Source organism: Coregonus lavaretus (genome assembly GCF_964263955.1).
Source record: "Coregonus lavaretus genome assembly, chromosome: 2".
Lineage (NCBI taxonomy): Eukaryota > Metazoa > Chordata > Actinopteri > Salmoniformes > Salmonidae > Coregonus > Coregonus lavaretus.
The window spans coordinates 42,549,482-42,570,481 of record NC_139989.1 but is presented as its reverse complement, the minus strand read 5'-3'; the positions used below and the strand labels follow the sequence as shown (position 1 = coordinate 42,570,481).

Below are 21,000 nucleotides of genomic sequence, written 5' to 3'. Positions count from 1 at the left end.
TTGGTTTTAATAATTGTTTAATAACAACAATAAGATTTATTTTGAAATATTTCATGAACCATTGAGAATGCAAAGAAAGGTCATACATTTAAAGCTCTTTATATCAGCCAATGAAAATAAAAACTCCTAGACTACAGGCTCATACAGCTGTATATCCTGAAAACAGTTTCATCACAAGAACACCAATAACACAACAAGCAGCAGCCATATCTGTTTAGTTGTTGAAGGCACATAGAACTATATGTACGGTGCTACATCTACAGGAAAGTCAGACACTGCAAGTCATAGAACTTGAGCAAGGCAATGACTATGCCATGATGACAAGCCACAATAGAACTACAGAAATCTGCCACATCTACAAATAACACAGTTTGTGCTATACAGTCAGCATAGCATATTGGCTTGTTGCAGGCTCTATATTTCTTTGTGTTCAGCTGTTAGGGTGTAAAGCTGGGGGCTCTGTCACAGGAAATCTATCAGCTAAATTTGAGATACTGTGCATGTAGCTGTAACTACTAATCTCGTTATTTGAATTCTATAATACACAAATATACAATTTTGCTAATTAATCTACACAATTTTCTAGTACAGGTACAATATATAGAATATCACATAATTCAGTATAAAAATGCACAAATGTAGATATTTACCGTTGAAGACAACTTGAAATGAAATGCCTCAATTTGACTTGCTATTACAGGGGAATTCACCATTTCACAAGGTAAAATGAATTAGTCCTCAAAACCTTTAAAATGACAACATTCAATTGTCATGTTTAAACATGTCAAATGTCCATCGAAATGTTTCAGAGTTTGCTTTCAAAAACGTTTCATATCATACAAGCACCAAGAAATAAAATGTAAAAAAAGTTATTCGTTTGTCATAGATGAAAACAACAGGAATGGTATTAATGCTCTCTAAAACAATTAGTGTCTAGCAGTAATTAGAGTAGAGTCAACTGAAAGTGAGTGTGCTTCTGGCACCACCATATGATGGTAGTCATATTCAACCTCTGGAATCATGCAGCGTCCGCCACTGCACCACAACCCCATCCAGAATGGACAAACAATTACACACTCCTAAATGTATGTAAAGCAATCTAATCAAGGACTTGTTGTTTTTTAGTTAAGGTATAGTATGGTTTTAGTAAATCCTTGCAATGACCACCACAAACAAACTTTGAATCGATGCCAGCTATGGCATGAATAGGTGACCAAAGTAGGAGAGTGGGCCTTGGAGAAGACCAAGGGGACTGGATCATGGGGGAGGGTTGGCTTGGGAGGAGACCATGGCTAAGTCCCAATTCTCCACCCTTCAGGCTAAGTGTGCACTTTCACACTCCCCGTCATGGATTTAAAAGCATTGGATTGGTGAAATTATTGACTGGAAGGAGTTTCCACCATTGTTAAATCCAATGCGAGAAAGTGTGCAAGTGCACACTTCTGAAGAAGGGTGGAGAATTGGGACTCAGCCAGAGAGGGAGAAACGTTGGGCCCAGAGGTTAGGAGTCAAGTTGCTCATCCTCCATGTGAAGGCTGCTGGGGGGACACAGGAGGGGCTGGCTGGAGCAGTTGGTACTCTGACTCTTCAGGCTCTCCGTTGACTCTGATGACCCTGTGGACACGAGGAGGATGATCCAATTAAACAAGAGGATCTCTTACTCATGTGAAATAAATCTAAGCAGTTGCATACTTATCAATACAAACTTGCTGTCAATTTGCATGATAAACAGAGTTACAACCTGCAGCAGATTATTAACCAACTGTCCTGAATCTGACAGATTGCGAGGGATCGGTTTCTCCGACAGAAAAGCAGATAGGTAAAGACAGGACAGAGAAGTCCTACATACCACATTTATTCCTCCACACCAATAGAGCAGGCATCAGGACCTAGAGCTGGCCATAGCAACGCCAGGTAAAGGGACAGCGCAGGGAGTAAGGAAACAGAGAAGAATAAACAACAGCACACAGGTTAGATGCAAAGCTGGAGGACTGAAAGCCTGGGAGAATAAAGAGAAAATGAGCCAAAGGTGTTATACCTGCAATCAAAAATGTATGTTTACAATTGGTTTAAGCATTAAAGACATGCTCTGGTACCTTGGCAACTAATAAGTATGTTTTAATACCCTTTGGACTGGATGTGTTAATGTGTAGTTCATGCATAATCTATGAACAGAACTAGCCAAAAAATCCCTAGTTTGACTGTTGTCTGGAAGCTGTGCAGCGCAATTTTCCCTACATTTACCACCATGTGGGCTAGCCGCCTAGCAATTCAAGTTTCAGCCAATGAGCTTCAGCCCGCCAAGGGAGTGACAGCTAGCAACACGCACACAGTAGAGTGAAAGAGAGCAATGATGTGGTGCATATATCTGTACATTTGTGATGTAGTGCGCAATTTTCGGGGACCACTTTTGCCTCAAGGGCACTACTTTCAGAACTACTGGCTAAAATGTATACAGTACCGGAGAATATCTTTAATATCCAGACAAACATACATGCTTGTGCACACAAGCACAGATATGGGCCTGGGCCTTGTGTTATTATTAGCTTACCTGGCAGAGACAGGTCCCCTGGCGGGTCACTCTCTGTTTTGGTCAGGCTGCTGTGTTCACTGCTGCAGTCATGAAGGATCTCTCGCTCTCCTCCAGAGTGCAGCCTGTCCTCTGTACCACACATGACAGGAGGGAGAGACAAGGTCACAACATGCAACAAGACCTAAATGTCCTTACGCTGGTTTGCAATGTACCCTGGTAGGTAATTCAAGTCATTATTTGGAGGGGTCACCTACCCAAACTTGATGTAGACTGGACCTACCACAACAGCTATCTATGTGCATTCAGAGCATGACAGAACTCACCATCATCTGGGGAAATGGACTCCGGTACATCCTGGGCTGCAGTGGCCCCAGTGGGAGCAGGGCTGCTGGAGAGCAGTGTGTGAGGCTGGGCATCCGACATCTCAGACAGCTTCTCCTCATCCTCCTCCTGGATGGGTGATGAGGGCGACCTCAGGGTGCTGCAGGGGTCAAACACTTACAATGAGGTGACATTGATAACAAACAAAAAAACACGTTTACAACCGACGTGAAGCTTTATAATAAACAGACTGCACTCTGTACTGTTGTCCTGTAGTAATGTTCTTTATAATAAACAGACTGCACTCTGTACTGTTGTCCTGTAGTAATGTTCTTTATAATAAACAGACTGCACTCTGTACTGTTGTCCTGTAGTAATGTTCTTTATAATAAACAGACTGCACTCTGTACTGTTGTCCTGTAGTAATGTTCTTTATAATAAACAGACTGCACTCTGTACTGTTGTCCTGTAGTAATGTTCTTTATAATAAACAGACTGCACTCTGTACTGTTGTCCTGTAGTAATGTTCTTTATAATAAACAGACTGCACTCTGTACTGTTGTCCTGTAGTAATGTTATTTCCTGCAGGTTGGCAAGGCTCAGCAATGTCAACTGGATGGATTGCCAAGGACATGCCGTCTAATCAGTTTGTAGCATAGTGCTGGATACAGGAGAAGACCTCTAGCAGCAGCTCACCACAACGTAAGGAGCCTCTTTATTCTGACCCTGGGCCAGCTGTTACACAAAATGATGAGCAATCAATCCAGAGTCAAAGCCAATGCCAAAAAGCAAATCCATCCAGCGCAGTTAATGTCAGGGCTATTAACTCCATATTAAATGTAAAACTAAATAATTAAATCTTGCATTTGAATATGCTCCAAGTTAGAGGCAGTTCAAATCAAATGGTAATGTAATTGTGTGAACAATTACAGTAGCAGGCAGCTGGACTGTAGAGGGCAGCACTGGGAGACTGTAGCCTACTTCAGTTTCTCCCCCTTCTTCCTAAAGTGTGCACTGGCTCACCCTACCGCAAAAGATTTCAAAGCATTGGATTGGTTTACATATTGGCTGGAGGGAGGTTCCACCATCATCCCTTACACCTGTCCATTCCTTTTAAATCCATGAGGGGGAGTGTAGTGTACAAGTGCACACTTCAGGGAGATGGTCCATCTCAGATGGAGGAGAAAGTGAACTGGGCTTGTGACAACCCCGGTGTCACAGGATTACCTGTCAGGTGACTTGCTGACTTTGGCCTTCTGCAGGCCCCCGTCCCCAGAGTGTTCTGGGGAGCCCAGCGGCCGGCCCTCCCCTACCAGGCCCCCAGAGAAGTTGATATCATCGTAGAGGGGGGCGGGAGGGATGGAGGGGGACACAGAGTGCAGGCCGTTAAGGGCCTCCAGCAGAGAGATGGGCTCAAAGCCTGGGGGAACCGAGTCTGAGCTCTGGAGAGACGCACACACAGAAAGACTGGTCATATCTTTACTAGTCATTCACAGTCATTTATGAAAGGCTTTGTAATTGCATAGTGATGGAGTTGAGGTTTGTTAAATACAAGTAGAATAAGAAATGATCCTTGACACAAATGATGCCGTGTGTGTAATAACAACAAATGCGTGGGCCGTACCGAGTGCTCATCATGGTCCATGTTCTGAGCCAGTACAGGGCTGAAAGACACAGGGGAAAGCGGCCCAGGCTTCTTCCTCACAGCTCTGATCTGCAGCAAGGCTCGGAAGGCTGGGGAGTGAGACAGACCAAACACGGATTACACTACACACTGTCAAATGTGACTACATCTTCACTAAAATGTCAACTTTATAGCATTTTCCTTAAATCAGCTCAGTCCCCACAGGGCGTTCATCTCTACATCCATTAGGTGTCTCTCTCGCTGAGCTCTGAAACATGGCAGCCTGGCAGGTCTATTTCCTATTAGCGAAGGCAGGAAATAAGGCATGAAATCCCAGTTGGAAGCCTATTGGAAACAAACTAGCGTCGCTCCTTACGCAGTCTGCAGATAGGACAGTTGTTGGCCTGGTAACGCAGGGTGTCAGCACAGGAGTTGCAGAGACACAGGTGTCTGCAGGGCAGGATGATGGTGTCTCTGAGGTCTGACAGACAAACAACACACTCATTGCTGTTGTCACTGTTCTCATCCTCCGACGGCTGCAGAGAACAAAATAAACATATTTGTTAGAGGGATGAACATGTAGCAAAAATAGACTACGCAAACCAACTGATAACCAACGGTCTGAAAACCTACAGCATAATGAGCCACATTTCTAGTTTACATTTCTGAAAGACTCGAATGTAAAAATGTGTTGCTTTCCTTATGCAACAACCTTTGTGAATTCATGTTAAATAAATCTACTGTATGCATCTACAAAAGTGTTCTTGGTGAGTTCTAGAATAAGAACCTTGGTCTCTTGGTTGTTTTTGTTTTCAATTCCATAGATCTCCTGCAGCAGGTAGCTCACACGATCCACCTATAACCGAGAGCACACATGGTAACAACACGTGGCCAAGGACAGAGAATGATGGAAGGAGCACATTATAGCCTTACGTCCCATAAGGCATAAAGAGGAGGAAGTAAGCACACATGCTAACAAATATATATGTGTTGTAAATTAACATGTTTTTGGTATTCAGGCATTTTGTATTTTGAATAATCTACTAATATAATAAAGAAGACATGGATTAACTTGGATTAACTTACAATTTGCTTCTGCTTCAGAGGCTTGACCGAGAAACTGCCATCCACATGCTGGAAAGGAAGAAATTGTGTTAACTTCACATATTTCGCAATGAGGGATGCAAATTTGAGTCAAATTCGAATACTGTCCTCTTCTACTGGATCATCACAATGAGTTACTTACTCTCTCAAAGGCTGCCAGTAGCACATGTGCATGTCCCAAGCAATCTGGAAAAGGACAAACATTAATTAATAAGGGATTACTGTACTCTGTGCATACAGAATGCCTAATCTAGCACCTGCTATTGTGGTACAGCGGCGAGGCAGTTGAGAGACAGTTGCCAACTCTGGAGTACATAACATTAATAACATCTCTCTATGCGTCCAAACCGTTTGGACCACCTACCATCCCCTTCATCCACCACAGCTTGGATCACCATGGGGAAAACACCCCGGTCCATGTCAAAGTTCAGCTGTAAAGAAATGGTGACAACAGATTAGTTTATCAACTGTCAGCTGGTGACATCACTCCACAAGATTGAGTGCTGCTGCCCAGATATACTCACATCCTCCTCCTTCCAGTCGGTGAAATCGATTTTGAAAGAAGGCAGGGAGAAATGTTGGCTCACACCCCTCTTATAGTGCACAGTCTCAGATACCATGGCTGGTCCCTTTGGGTTGTACCTACACAGGACAGAAACAGTGATGTCAATATCTTATCAATACAAAAACTATCAAGGTTAATTTAGTATACAGGAAATATAAGATGTTCTTTTTCAGATATTTTTTTATTTTACTAGGCAAGTCAGTTTTGAACAAATTCTTATTTACAATGACGGCCTACACCGGCCAAACCCGGACGACGCTGGGCCAATTGTGCGCCGCCCTATGGGACTCCCAATCACGGCCGGTTGTGATACAGCCTGGAATCGAACCAGGGGGTCTGTAGTTTTTTTTTTTTTTTATTTCACCTTTATTTAACCAGGTAAACCAGTTGAGAACAGGTTCTCATTTACAACTGTGACCTGGCCAAGACAAAGCAAAGTAGTGCAACAAAAAAAACAACACAGAGTTACATATGGGGTAAAAAAAAACATAAAGTCAGAGATACAACAGAAAATATATATACAGTGTGTGCAAATGTAGCAAGTTATGGAGGTAAGGCAATAAATAGGCTATAGTGCAGAATAATTACAATAGTATTAACACTGGAATGCTAGATGTGCAAGAGATTATGTGCAAATAGAGATAATGGGGTGCAAAAGAGCAAATTAAATAACAATATAGGGATGAGGTAGTTGGGTGGGCTAATTTCAGATGGGCTGTGTACAGGTGCAGTGATCGGTAAGGTGCTCTGACAACTGATGCTTAAAGTTGTTGAGGGAGATAAGAGTCTCCAGCTTCAGAGATTTTTGCAATTCGTTCCAGTCATTGGCAGCAGAGAACTGGAAGGAATGGCGGCCAAAGGAGGTGTTGGCTTTGGGAATGACCAGTGAGATATACCTGCTGGAGCGCAGACTACGGGTGGGTGCTGCTATGGTGACCAATGAGCTAAGATAAGGCGGGGATTTGCCTAGCAGTGATTTATAGATGGCCTGGAGCCAGTGGGTTTGACGACGAACATGTAGTGAGGACCAGCCAACAAGAGCGTACAGGTCACAGTGGTGGGTAGTGTATGGGGCTTTGGAGACAAAACGGATGGCACTGTGATAGACTACATCCAATTTGCTGAGTAGAGTGTTGGAGGCTATTTTATAAATGACATCGCCGAAGTCAAGGATCGGTAGGATAGTCAGTTTTACGAGGGCATGTTTGGCAGCATGAGTGAAGGAGGCTTTGTTGCGAAATAGGAAGCCGATCCTAGATTTAACTTTGGATTGGAGATTCTTTATGTGAGTCTGGAAGTTGAGTTTACAGTCTAACCAGACACCTAGGTATTTGTAGTTGTCCACATACTCTAGGTCAGACCCGTCGAGAGTGGTGATTCTAGTCGGGTGGGCGGGTGCTAGCAGCGTTCGATTGAAAAGCATGCATTTAGTTTTACTAGTGTTTAAGAGCAGTTGAAGGCTACTGAAGGATTGTTGTATGGCATTGAAGCTCGTTTGGAGGTTTGTTAACACAGTGTCCAATGAAGGGCCAGATGTATACAAAATGGTGTCGTCTGCGTAGAGGTGGATCTGAGAGTCACCAGCAGCAAGAGCGACATCATTGATATACACGGAGAAAAGTGTCGGCCCAAGAATTGAACCCTGTGGCACCCCCATAGAGACTGCCATAGGTCCAGACAACAGGCCCTCCGATTTGACACACTGAACTCTATCTGAGAAGTAGTTGGTGAACCAGGCGAGGCAGTCATTTGAGAAACCAAGGCTATTTAGTCTGCCAATAAGAATGCGGTGGTTGACAGAGTCGAAAGCCTTGGCCAGGTCGATGAAGACGGCTGCACAGTACTGTCTATTATCAATCGCGGTTATAATATCGTTTAGGACCTTGAGCGTGGCTGAAGTGCACCCGTGACCAGCTCGGAAACCAGATTGCATAGCGGAGAAGGTACGGTGGTATTCGAAATGGTCGATGATCTGTTTATTAACTTGGCTTTCGAATACTTTCGAAAGGCAGGGCAGGATGGATATAGGTCTGTAGCAGTTTGGATCTAGAGTGTCACCCCCTTTGAAGAGGGGGATGACCGCGGCAGCTTTCCAATCTCTGGGGATCTCAGACGTTATGAAAGAGAGGTTGAACAGACTAGTAATAGCGGTTGCGACAATTTCGGCGGCTAGTTTTAGGAAGAAAGGGTCCAGATTGTCTAGCCCAGCTGATTTGTAGGGGTCCAGATTTTGCAGCGCTTTCAAAACATCAGCTGTCTGAATTTGTGTGAAGGAGAAGCGGGGGGGGCATGGGCAAGTTGCAGCAGAGGGTGCAGAGTTGGTGGCCGGGTTAGTGGTAGCCAGATGGAAAGCATGGCCAGCTGTAGCAAAATGCTTGTTGAAATTCTCGATTATTGTAGATTTATCGGTGGTGATAGTGTTTCCTAGCCTCAGTGCAGTGGGCAGCTGGGAGGAAGTGCTCTTATTCTCCATGGACTTTACAGTGTCCCAAAACTTTTTGGAGTTAGTGCTACAGGATGCAAATTTCTGTTTGAAAAAGTTAGCCTTTGCTTTCCTGACTGCTTGTGTATATTGGTTCCTAACTTCCCTGAAAAGTTGCATATCGCGGGGGCTATTTGATGCTAATGCTGTACGCCACAGGATGTTTTTGTGCTGGTCAAGGGCAGTCAAGTCTGAGGAGAACCAGGGGCTATATCGGTTCTTAGTTCTGTATTTTTTGAAAGGGGCATGTTTATTTAAGATTGAGAGGAAATTACTTTTAAGGAACAACCAGGCATCCTCTACTGACGGAATGAGATCTATATCCATCCAGGATACCTGGGCCAGGTCAATTAGGAAGGCCTCCTCGCTAAAGTGTTTTAGGGAGCGTTTGACAGTGATGAGGGGTGGTTGTTTGACCGCGGACCCGTTACGGACGCAGGCAATAAGGCAGTGATCGCTGAGATCCTGGTTGAAGACAGCTGAGGTGTATTTAGAGGGTATGTTAGTCAGGATGATATCTATGAGGGTACCTATGTTTAAGGATTTAGGGTTGTACCTGGTAGGTTCGTTGATAATTTGCGTGAGGTTGAGGGCATCTAGCTTGGATTGTAGGATGGCTGGGGTATTAAGCATATCCCAATTTAGGTCACCAAGCAGTACAAACTCAGAGGATAAATGGGGGGCAATCAGTTCACATATGGTGTCCAGGGCACAGCTGGGGGCTGAGGGGGGTCTGTAGCAAGCGGCAACAGTGAGGGACTTATTTCTGGAAAGGTGGATTTTTAGAAGTAGAAGCTCAAACTGTTTGGGCACAGACCTGGATAGTATGATAGAGCTCTGCAGGCTATCTCTACAGTAGATTGCAACTCCACCCCCCTTGGCAGTTCTATCTAGACGGAAAATGTTGTAGTTGGGGATGGAAATTTCAGAATTTTTGGTGGCCTTCCTGAGCCAGGATTCAGACACTGCTAGAACATCAGGGTTGGCAGAGTGTGCTAACGCAGTGAATAACTCAAACTTAGGAAGTAGACTTCTGATATTTATGTGCAAGAAACCAAGACTTTTGCGATTACAGAAGTCAACAAATGATAGCTCCTGGGGTGTAGGAGTGATACTGGGGGCTACAGGGCCTGGGTTAGCCTCTACATCACCAGAGGAACAGAGGAGGATTAGAATAAGGATACGGCTAAAGGCTTTAAGAACTGGTCTTCTAGTGCGTTGGGTACAGAGAATAAAGGGGGCAGTTCTCCGGGCATTGTAGAAAAGATTCAGGGCATTATGTACAGACAAGGATATGGAAGGACATGAGTAAAGTGGAGGTAAACCTAAGCGTTGGGTAACACTGAAAGAGATAGTATCTCTAGAGGCATCAATTGAGTCGGTTTCTTTGTGTATTGGTGGAGGGACAAAGGAGCTAACTAAGGCATGTTTAGCTAGGCTGGGGGGTCTACAGTGATATAGTACAATTAGAAATAACCGAAACAACAATAAACTAACCATGTTTGGGCTGAGGCTAAACATAAACAGGATGTAGTACCGTAAAAAGGAACAGTCCAGCAGATATCAGCTGTATAGCTGAGTTATCATAAGGTCCGGTGGTGAAACACTAGTAAGAGGCCACGGCTAGCGTGTGCTAGCGGGCCAGGGCTAGCAGATGGATGGAATCTTCGTGGTTAACGTCGTAACCACATCAGACGATTTCGTCGGCAGACCAGTCGTGTAGGATCGGCGGGGCTCCGCGTCAATACTATGTGGTCCCGTCCAGTTGATAGAGAGGTAGATATCCGGGAGATGGGCCTAGCTCAGGTTGATTAGCCAGACCACAGCGTCCGTTTTGTTGTAGCCAGCTGGTGGCGATGAATCCGGAGTTAAAGGTCCAGTGAATCAGTGATTCCGCGGAAGAACTGATATGTTCTGGGTCGATAACGCGCTGTGCAGACTGGCCGAATATCCGGTGATCAATGTCCAGTGATTAAAATTAATCCCGCGGAAAAAATCCAATGTTCTGGATGAAAACACCTTAGCTGTGGCTAAAAGCAAATAGCAAGTAGCTAGTTAGCTGGCTACGCTAGCTAGCTAGTTTCAACTGGAGATTCTAGATTCTAGATAAAGGTAAGTCAATAATAGAATCCGTTCCACATTGAGTGAGGCGGGTTGCAGGAAAGTATATCTTGTAGAAGGATGAAAAGTCTGATAGGGAAATATGTACGAAAAATGTACGAAAATAGAGTATTTACAGGCTATATACAGACAGACGATAAAAAAACAACTGCACTACCTCGCCATCTTGGAAACTTGTAGTGACGCCTCAAGCACTGAGATGCAGTGCCTTAGACCGCTGCGCCACGCTTCTTGAAAGCTCTTTCTTTGACCACAAATAATAAAAAACAGCATTAGGCCTAACTAAAATCATTTCCCCTCTTAAATTTGTCAATGGAAAATCTCAATAAAAACATGATGTAAAAAATGGCAGAAAAAAAACATCCATCCGCTCACATAATGACCTCAGCATAAACTATTATATTCATTCCCTCTTCAGATGACCTTCGTATCCATGGAGACAGGTGGTTGCTAAGGACCCATTGTATCTCTCACCGTCTGCTTTCTGGAGACTGGCGTTCTATGCTGTACATTGGCCATATCCATAATGACAAGCACTATCATAAGATGTTCTTATACAATGTGTCTTTAAAGTGAATAAATCAATATCACTGCACATCTTCAGAAACTGATGAAAGGCATGGATTTCATTTCAAATGAGGAATGTAAAATGCTGGATTGCATTTAGTTAGATTTTTGGGAGCAAGAGACAGTGGAAGAAAATATGTATTTCTAATTAGTGAATGACTTAAATAGCATATTGATGGTAAACATAGTCTATCATGTAAATGAAAAGGTTTCTGAATCAGACTCTTACATACATTGCCATCCCATTGGCGAATTCCTCAAAAGCTTGGCAATACAGGGTGATAGCCACACGAGCATCTGCGTCAAATGTGAACTCCACACCATACAAAACCTTTGGCTTCCCCCCTTCCTCCACTGGAGCGTCAGTGTCATCTTTGTACCTAGTAGTCAAGCAGACAAACAAAACAATATTAAGCTATCTTTTTCAAGTGGCCAATTTCAAAATTACATAACTTTGATACTGAAGCTATGATTAAGTTAACACAAAATTAGTCATGCACCACACTTATGAAAGTATGTCAATATCAAATTAAACGTAGGCCTAAACAAGTACAGTGAATAGATGTTAGGCTAAGCTCAATCAGCCGGTATTCTTGACCCTGAATCACTTAAATGGAAACCACTAAGACAAATAAATGAGCACAGGTCAGTCAGAAGACTACTTGCTGTAGAATATGATGGTGTTTTTCCTCACCTGACCAAGCGCAGGGAGTCCTTTCTGATATTGACCAGACTTCTCAGGGTCTTCACAGGCTCATGGGGTGCCGGGGTCACGTACGGAAACTTAGCAAAGGTGACACACAACATCTAGTCTAAGAAAAGAACAGCCCAATGCAGATCAACTTCAAATGCTTTAGCCTAATGAATAGCATGGGGGATGTGAATCAAGGACTACTCCTGAACTCCCACTTCAACTAATTGGACTAATATGCTGTACATGTTACTTCTCTGTTAGCAGCTTGCAAGATGCAAAACTTAACAACATAGCTAAGACATTTTGCCATTGTATAGCAAACTTGTTTGTCCTTACTTGTACAGGCCTATTTCCAAGGAAGTTCAGATCCATGTTTTCTCCAAATAGGTAACCCTCTGGATGGGGAGTGTCAAATTTCTCCCCTCCCATGAAAAAATGGCTGGCAAAGTAATTCCCTTAAAAGAAAATAGAAGTATGTGACTAGATTAGAACCATTGAAAAATCAGGATGGAAGGCCTATCTTTAATCAGGACAAGATCAGGGCATCGATGCACAACTCATCTTTGCCTCATCAAATAAACATTTCACCACGACTGAATATCATAACCATTTATAGCTAATAGCTTTCACATGTAACGTTAGGCCTAATAATGATGGGAGCTGATGATGTCAGTTTAGCTAATATTAGCAGCGTTAGCAGGTCGCTGGTTAGCTAACTTAGAGTTTTAGCGTTTCAATCCAAATTAATAGCTATATTTACCCGATTTCGGTGGAAATCTGTATGCAGAATTCGCCTGGATATCAATATCCTCAACGCCAGCGATTCTCCGGCTAAGAATCGACCCCATCTTTCCTTGTTGTTGTTAGCTAGCTAATTAGCTACAGAATTAGCTAGCTACTACTAGCCCCTACGCTAGTGTATTTATCGTCCAAGAGACAGTTTTGTAATAAGTTTTAGACTTTCTTCGGTATTACACAGCCACTTATATATCAAATTGTTTAACTGTCAAGAATAACGATAGAACCAAGGATAACTGGGCGTCCGCTAAAGAAAATAAACACAAGTTGCAAGCCAAAAGCCTTCTGATGGTGTGAATCGGTGTTGCCAACTCCTCAGTAAGGAAAGTAGCTATTGGCTGTCCTAAAAGTCGCTAGAAGTCGCTAAATGACGTAATCGCCCAATTTGCATAATTGGCCATGTGTATGTAATTGTGATGGACGCTGTAGGAGAGAGGAATAAAGTCGTGGGAGAGACAAAAAGTGAGTAAAAAACACCCTAAATATGTTTAGAACTACAACTGAACTTTCTTCTGTCGATTCTTGTTTTAAAAAATGTTTTACATTTACATCCCGCCCTGAATGTAGGGCGGGATCAACCAGCAGCGGCTTCCCGCATGCGCGATTCATTTGCAGTCTGGACGCGGAGGGGTGAACATCTCCTGCTCTGACTGCAGCTGGGATGGACTGCTGCGCGAGGACTGGGCCGCCTGTGAGTGCTTTGGGACGGGGTTGGGGCCCACAGCAGCACCCGCTCCTCGCTGAGAAGAGTAAGAACGATACGTGCTTCACGTCAGAGTCTCCAAAAGTCTCCAATAACACCAGAAAAAATCGCTAGATTTGTCACTAGTAGCTTATTCGAAAATGTGTCGCTAGAGGGGTCTGAATACTCGCTAAATATAGCGACAAAGTCATACGTCAAACTACATGGTGTTAGGAACTTGTAGTCCTTTCTGTCACCGACCTGCTGATCGCCCCTCCCCATCGCTCTGATTTGCTCTCTCGTGCTGCGGATCAAAGGGGCGCTCAGGACACTGAACATAGTTCATACAGTAAATATTGGAGTTTTCTCTGCCGGCTGTGCTGTCTCGATGAGAGGAAAGGCTAATGCAAGCGATAAAAACCTCAAGGACTGAGCACCAAACCAAGGGGAAAGGTTTAGAATAGCTGCTTCTGCAAATATGGATGATCTAAAGCACCAAGTTATGATAAATCAGTTCGTTCTGACTGCTGGATGCGCGGCAGACCAAGCAAAACAGCTTCTACAAGCAGCACATTGGCAGTTCGAGGTATGGGAACCTTTAATTGAGAATTGTCTGAGTTTGGTGCATGGGAGATAGATCAGTATGACATAGATCAGTCTGTGTCTGTTTCTCAGAGTCATTAATTAAATACATCTAATAATACAGTAATGCCAATCATTTGTAAAATAATATGGTTATCTTTGTAGGCTAATGCTATTATGCAATGGAAATGTAGCTAACTATGGCTTTCAGCAGCCAAATGGCACAATGTAACATTTTCACAGCAGATGGTATAATATCGAGATAGGTTTTATGTCTGCAATAGGCTATCCTATGTGCAATGCATACTGGATTGGTGCTTATTGACACATATTTTATTTTTCAATAGACTGCATTGAGTGCCTTTTTTCAAGAAACCAATATTCCATACAGTCACCATCATCAAATGGTAAGTATAGAAAACCTACAGTATTATTGTTAACAATGAATAATTTATGTATCATTATGATTATTAGGATTACATTATGATGATGATTATTGCAACAGCTATGATTATATTTATATTAATGCCCTTGTCGTCCGTGTCTGCCATGTTGTACCGAAACACAAGCCTGACAAAAATAAACACACATTGGCCACGTTGTTCATAGTGCCTCGTCATGTAGCCTACTACTTACTGTGTTATTTCACATGAAAGGTGACATGATAGGCTACTATGGTTATAATATTATAATCGGCAAATGAAGTCATGTGATATCGCCTCCTCGTTATTATTTTTCTAGAATTGAAGCCTTGAAAATGTCTCTCATGGGGAGGCTGGTTCCAGCAAAAGTGAACATTGTTGTAATTATATAAAAAAAAATTAAAGGTTAAAGACTACAATGATTTAAGTGCTACAGCACTTATGATACATATTATACAAAACATACTGTCTTTTAATTCAAAATTATTACTGAAACTTAATGACAGTGTTAAAATCTTGACAAACGTATACCAGGACATTAGCACAGTCTAATTTAGGCCATTTGTCATATAGATTGGCCATTTGGCCTATAGTTTTCCTCCTTTCTAAACAACAACTGGCTTCATGAGCAATACGATATCAGCTTATTTAGGTCTAGAACCTTACCTCTCATTACCTACCACTGGGTTTGCCAGTGATCTCATTCTGCTTCTATTTTCATTTTTTCATTTTCAAACTGATGAAAATAAACAGGATGTGGGCAGACATTAGATAAGAAGCAGTGACATTGTCAATACATCTGGTATGGTCTGTTTACATTAGGGGTTGGCTGTCAGGCGTGGCATAAGGTTAAGTTGAGCCCCTTTCATTGACAAATGGTCGACAGGTTAACTACAGTGCAGTATGTGCCCACTGTGTCCTTAAACAGACCAGTGCAGAAAGGCCAAGCGTAGGAGAGGCACAATGCACATGTAACATGTGGAGACATTTCAAGCTGGGGAGTGAGGTTACGAAACTAACTCTGTTACACGTCTATTAAAGGTCATGTTTTTGAAAGTGCTGAAGGGTATTGTTGCTGTTGTCAGTAGTGGTTGTATTGTTATGAAGAGCACTGTGACCTTCGTTTAAAATGACACTTCTGTCAGTTGAACAAGTTGACATGACAAACCAGCATCTGTATATTAAACTATCCCTGGCTACATAATAACAACAAGGGACTGTGTTGGGTTAATTATTGACTCACTCTATGGTTGCTCATTGACCTGTTTGTGTTGGAGGTTGGTGAGATTGATTTGTTTATACAGAAAACGGTAATGTAAGCTGCCTGTCACGTGACACGTGATGTTTGAATTTCCTTTATTTCATCTAGTTGGACAGTTGACCACATACATGGAGACAGACAATGTGTAGGGTGAGTTAGTGAAACAGCTCTGACAAAGGTGCAGCCTCACTAAAGACAGATTACCCATGATGCCCTCAACAATTTATCTTGTAGATCACACAATGGAGGTCAGTGTTGAAACTCTACATGCTTATGGGATGTTACATCCACAGATGATTACATCCCTCATGATTAAATTGCACATAGGGGTTTTAACTGCAGCAGACTAATAAGGCGTAGGCTAGTGGCAAAATTGTAGACGTGTGGTTTATCACAATGTCCCAGTCAATGTTTAGGATGCCAGGAGGTCTGTGGCAGTCATAAATCGAGTCAGTAAAAGAGTCTTCATAACATTGTCCAAAAGAAACAGCTTTTGTAAACTGTACTACTACCCTTGTTATTGCTATTTGGGATGGCTATTAGAAATTTAGTGTTTACATTTAGATGTGCTCTGATGCCTCTGAGGGATATCATTTTGAAAGGAAAATGTGTCTGTAAACAAGCCCTTTGAACAATGACAGAGTAGACTGCCTGGTGTACAATAGCACAATTGTTTAATATGGACGATGCTGGTTGGCAGGATGCAGGGCTTTAGTACAGGGTACAGTTTGCCATTGTTTATTCTGAGGCACAAATATGGCAAACTGACAATAAACAATAGGAAAAGTGAGAAAGACCACACTCTAAAACAAGCTCTCATGTTTCCCTGGCTGCAGCTGCTATTACAGGATCCATCCCTATCAAACAGGACTGTTTCTATAGCAACTTTGCAGCTCCAGATGAGAAAATACACAGTCGGTCTCCTGTGTGTTTGTGTACAGAGCCAGCTGATGCTAAATGACTAAAATGTAAATATGACTGAGCAGTTGCCACACACTGAGGCCCACACCCTGTGTGTCCACATAGCCAACCCCTTCATCACTCTTCTCCCTATACACTGCTGACCTCTTTCAATGTAAAGCAGTGGAAACTTCCACACAGGCCAGGCTGTCTTGTTATTGTGATCAAATAATGGAAGGCCTTTTGTATTATATGTGTTCTTCAGCTGAACAGTTTGAACCATTTTGTAAACATGTACAGTATCTTTAAAACAATCATATCTTAGGTCATGGTTTTATTGTCCGCCATGTGTGTCAATTGACAGGAAGTCTGTTATGATCACTTACAATTTATTGCTGCAATTTACTGCAGTGTTATTGACTGAAGCAAATGTAGGCTACCAGTGATCTACTAAGCAAAATGACATTTCTGAAGCAGTCAGCCTTATGCTAGTATGGCTGCTGCTGACCCATTTTTTGTACAAAGACATGCTTGTCCTGAACTGAGCAATGCACATAATAGCTTTGGGTTCACTGAGCATCATAAATTATTACATTGAATAAAGGCATGTCTTGTTCCTATTGAAGCAGGTCAACCCTGTGTGAAATGAGTCCAATGTTCGTTCATTCATTTATTCATTCATTCACGCATTAATTCTTACTGCACCATGGAAACCTTAGAAAACCTGTGGGTGGGATACTGGGCTTGCAGTGAGACACTAATGTTCTTATCAAGTAATAATTATTTATTTATTAGCCTGTGGTGATCTTTTTCTTCTTGTACCTATTTCAGCACTCATTAACAAAATGGAGTTAAATTGTCTGACAATTCTCCTAAAGAAATATGTTTACCATAGTCAAAACTTATTCTGATGGCAAGCATGTTACCTCTAGTTCCACTACAAATCACATTACTGTTTGAGATATTGCATAATCTATTATGTGGTGGATATCCTGTCCACACAATGAGAAAACAGACAGTCTGGTAGCCTTCAGATGGTTGGGGTGAATCCTAACACTGGTTGCTTTCACCTTTCATGTCCTGGATGGTATGATTCCTTTGGACCCTCTTAGGCTCTTTCTCATGGAATGGTGTTTGTTTTGGCTGACTGGTCCTGTGTTTGGCAGTCACAGAGCAGTCTCCTGAGGCCTGCTCTCTGTAGTGTCAGCTGAGAGGGCAGACTCAGGGCAGGATGTAGAATTTGGTGGAAAGACAAGGGGTCAGTCTGAGGAAGTTGGGCCTCGAAGGGAAAATATTTGTCCCTTTTTGCTTCCACAACTATTATGTTGTTGGTATTTTACCACCTTTTTTCTCCCCAATTTCATGATATCCAATTGGTAGTTACAGTCTTGTCCCATCGCTGCAACTCCCGTATGGACACGGGAGGTCGAGAGTCGTGCGTCCTCCGAAACACAACCCAACCGAGCCGCACGGCTTCTTGACACAGTGCCCACTTAACCCGGAAGCCAGCCGCACCAATGTGCCGGAGGAAACACCGTACACCTGGCGACCGAGTCAGCGTGCACTGCGCCCTGCACGCCACATGAGTCGCTAGTGCGTGATGGGACAAGAACATCCCTGCCGGCCAAACCCTCCCCTACCCTGGACGGCGCTGGGCCAATTGTGCGCCGCCCCATGGGTCTCCCGGTCGCGACTGGCTGCGACAGAGCCTGGAATCGAACCAGGATCTCTAGTGTCACAGCTAGCACTGCAATGCAGTGACCACTGCGCCACTCGGGAGGCCCGATGTAGGCACTTCTAAGGACCAGTTGAGGGAGGACATAAGTGTGAAAATGGTAAATCAAACCAAGCATGTCCATTAGAACTGGAGACAATGCGCCAGTAATTACAAAAGCCAGTAGTGAAATATGCAATCATAAATGCTTACAGATCGATGTTCTCTTATTAACGGTTCTCTCCTTTCTCCATAGATGCACACTCCAGCCAACACACCAGCAACACCTCCTAACTTCCCAGACGCCCTGGCCATGTTCTCCCGCCTCAAGGCCTCAGAGAGCTTCAACGGCAGCAGTCCCATAGCCTCCATGGCGACCTCTCCTCCTCAGGTGAACTGGGCCATGGGCCCTTCTGCCCCAGGTCAGACCCAGCAGGGCCTGTGGACTCCTGGGCAGCTGTCCTCTCAGGTGCCTCCCCCTGGGTGGCCCCAAGCCGTCACTCAGCAGGCCTCCAGTGAACAGGCCAGCGTCGCCATGGAGGCAGAGAGATGAGAGCACTGCAGGGGCCTCGCAATAACAAGAGGAACCAATATTGGGCAGTCCTCTTTGACAAAGTGAGAAATGAATTGGCTGAAAGGGAAAGCAGAAAACCAAGCAATGTTGTGGACATGCACTGAGGACAGAAAGGAGGAATTATGAGCATACAGCTTATGAAGATTCACATGACTCCACATTGTAAAAATCTGCAGACAATTTTAGTTAGGAATATGTAGATTTTTTTTTTCATTGATCTGAACCAGAGACAAAGATGGACTTGTATGACTAGTTGCGAAGAAGGATCTTGTTGTACACACCGATGTATATGACAGTGTCATAATCTTTCCTTTGTCTTTCTGGAGTTGTGTCAATGAACTGGATGCCTTTGCTACTGGGGGTGCACTGCATAAATAACATCATTCTTCTTTAGTTTTTAACCAGTGTAAGTGTGTGAATATCATGTGTTCTAGTATTCTAATGTGCATAGAAACCAACTTGGATCTGCTTTTTCAAACATTGGGCAATGACTTTGACTGTCCCACTCACACAATCAAGGAACACCAGCTATCCAACTATGTTTAAGCAACTTTACAAACTGCTCCTCTTTATAGACAGTGTGTCTGTCTGCATTGAATGCTAAAGGATGTTATACTTAAATCACGGTTCAGTGTTTTTTGTATGATTTTGTTTTCAGCCACTAGTGTTCGGAGGAAAAGTGAGATTAAGGTTTCTGTCAGAGCTAGACTTCTTGCTTGATATTCCAGCTGTGCACCCTCTCTAAGTAGCAGACAGCTATTTCATGATACAGTGTTGTTGTTGTTGCTTAAGATGGAAATCAGTATATTAGGGGAAAATAATAAAGATGAGCAAAAATAAGAAAAAAACAGCATATTTTGTGATGCTGTCTCAGGAACTCTCGGTTTAAAAATGTTTGGTCTAGGCAACTGATAATATTTTTTATTGTGTACAATGGAATGAATATTGTAATTGAAAAAAACGGACAAATTCAGAGAAGGCCCCATCCAAACATTTTCTATTCTACGATCTGTTAATCTGATAATCACACTCTAGTTTTATTCGGCACATTGGTTAATCTGAACACACGCCTGTTCCTCAATGTTTTCCATGAGACAGCTACCACAACAATGTTGTGGATTACCAGACAATTAACTTAATTTTTTGTGTTTCTGAATAAATATTGTATGTATTACACTGCATTAGATCTTGGAGTCAGACTCTCTATGTATCAAATGGACATGGGGTTCTAATGAAACTATTACCCACAACATTCTGTGCTCTTTTAGTATTTTCCAGATGGCAGTTTATTTCTCAGCGGATGTTGAATCCAATGAGTTGGTATGACGCAATCTTCAGTCACACACATCACATCAGGGAGAGATACACTGTTTAAAAACCAGGGGAAATGTGAAATGGTCTAAACAGATGGATGTTTGGCCTTCTCTCTCCATCCTTGGATTGATGAAAAACATCAGAGCAGACTACAAGAACAGGGACAAGCAGAGACCAAACAGTGCTATGTTATGGCCACTTCCTTGTCTATGTGGTACATATTTGTTTTTGTATGACAAACCTTTTCATCCCACTGTACTTTCCCCCATCTGCTTAGAAAATCGGCTCTCCCCGTTTGATAGACGTTGTTTTCATTCATATCATTCCATGTATGCTGTTCAACTTCTCTCTATTTTTACTTGAGTGTTTTTGTATCCTTGCAAAATCTCTACTTAACTCTTGAAGGTCGTCATCAGTTCTGTGAGCGTGGTTAATGTTCCAACAGTCATAACCATAGCGACATGGATTCAAACATTAACCAGAACGTAGTTGGACTGTGCACTTTACCAACCTCAGACAATTATTGTTGTTCTGCTCATATGGTGAACCTCCCTGTATTCTGTAGATGGACAGGCCTTAGTCTGGTACATTGTAGAATGTCATGCTGACATCAGACTGATCGATCTGATCTGTACAGAGTTGACAATGAAAGGTGAGTGCCTCGAGCAGTCCACCCATCCTCATAACTCCTCAAAACTCATTGGATTGGTGAGTTGAGTTGGTGTTTGTTTACACTGCAAGT

At 42.9% G+C, this 21,000-nt stretch overlaps 2 protein-coding genes across 4 annotated transcripts; one reads left to right on the top strand and one right to left on the bottom strand.

Moving 5' to 3' along the window:
* On the bottom strand, positions 1-13,104 carry LOC311102433 (putative E3 ubiquitin-protein ligase MGRN1). 3 transcript variants are annotated; one of them, XM_084143787.1, is made up of 16 exons: positions 12,772-12,951; positions 12,348-12,466; positions 12,012-12,100; positions 11,551-11,697; positions 6,107-6,224; positions 5,947-6,013; positions 5,725-5,768; positions 5,565-5,612; positions 5,266-5,334; positions 4,855-5,014; positions 4,479-4,588; positions 4,082-4,296; positions 2,857-3,014; positions 2,552-2,662; positions 1,850-1,895; positions 1,529-1,614 (listed from the first exon to the last, which is right to left on the bottom strand). In XM_084143787.1, exons 1-15 carry the CDS (start codon positions 12,857-12,859, stop codon positions 1,855-1,857), a joined length of 1,584 nt encoding a protein of 527 aa, XP_083999913.1. In that variant the 5' UTR covers positions 12,860-12,951; the 3' UTR covers positions 1,529-1,614; positions 1,850-1,854. The 3 variants fall into 3 exon arrangements, with proteins under 3 accessions (XP_083999912.1, XP_083999914.1, XP_083999913.1); XM_084143786.1 differs by lacking the exon at positions 1,850-1,895 and having other exon boundaries at positions 1-1,614; positions 12,772-13,104; XM_084143788.1 differs by lacking the exons at positions 1,850-1,895; positions 12,772-12,951 and having other exon boundaries at positions 1-1,614; positions 12,012-12,129; positions 12,348-12,431.
* Positions 13,105-13,835: 731 nt separating this feature from the next.
* LOC311145330 (UBA-like domain-containing protein 1) lies at positions 13,836-20,130 on the top strand. The gene is made up of 3 exons (XM_084181561.1): positions 13,836-14,077; positions 14,421-14,480; positions 18,627-20,130. The coding sequence occupies exons 1-3, from the start codon at positions 13,970-13,972 to the stop codon at positions 18,921-18,923; spliced, it is 465 nt and encodes a 154-aa protein (XP_084037687.1). The 5' UTR covers positions 13,836-13,969; the 3' UTR covers positions 18,924-20,130.
* Positions 20,131-21,000: the final 870 nt, after the last annotated feature.

What these genes read in the sequence shown, in the direction of transcription:
- LOC311102433 (XM_084143786.1), bottom strand. Translation starts at nt 12,859, where the DNA reads ATGGGGTCGATTCTTAGCCGGAGAATCGCTGGCGTTGAGGATATTGAT. An exon ending in CTCTGAAGCAGAAGCAAATT is followed by an intron (nt 5,335 to 5,564) that starts GTAAGTTAATCC and finishes TCTCGGTTATAG; the next exon opens with GTGGATCGTGTGAGCTACCT. An exon ending in TGGACCATGATGAGCACTCG is followed by an intron (nt 4,297 to 4,478) that starts GTACGGCCCACG and finishes GCGTCTCTCCAG; the next exon opens with AGCTCAGACTCGGTTCCCCC.
- LOC311145330 (XM_084181561.1), top strand. Translation starts at nt 13,970, where the DNA reads ATGGATGATCTAAAGCACCAAGTTATGATAAATCAGTTCGTTCTGACT. An exon ending in CAGCACATTGGCAGTTCGAG is followed by an intron (nt 14,078 to 14,420) that starts GTATGGGAACCT and finishes ATTTTTCAATAG; the next exon opens with ACTGCATTGAGTGCCTTTTT. An exon ending in ACAGTCACCATCATCAAATG is followed by an intron (nt 14,481 to 18,626) that starts GTAAGTATAGAA and finishes CTTTCTCCATAG; the next exon opens with ATGCACACTCCAGCCAACAC.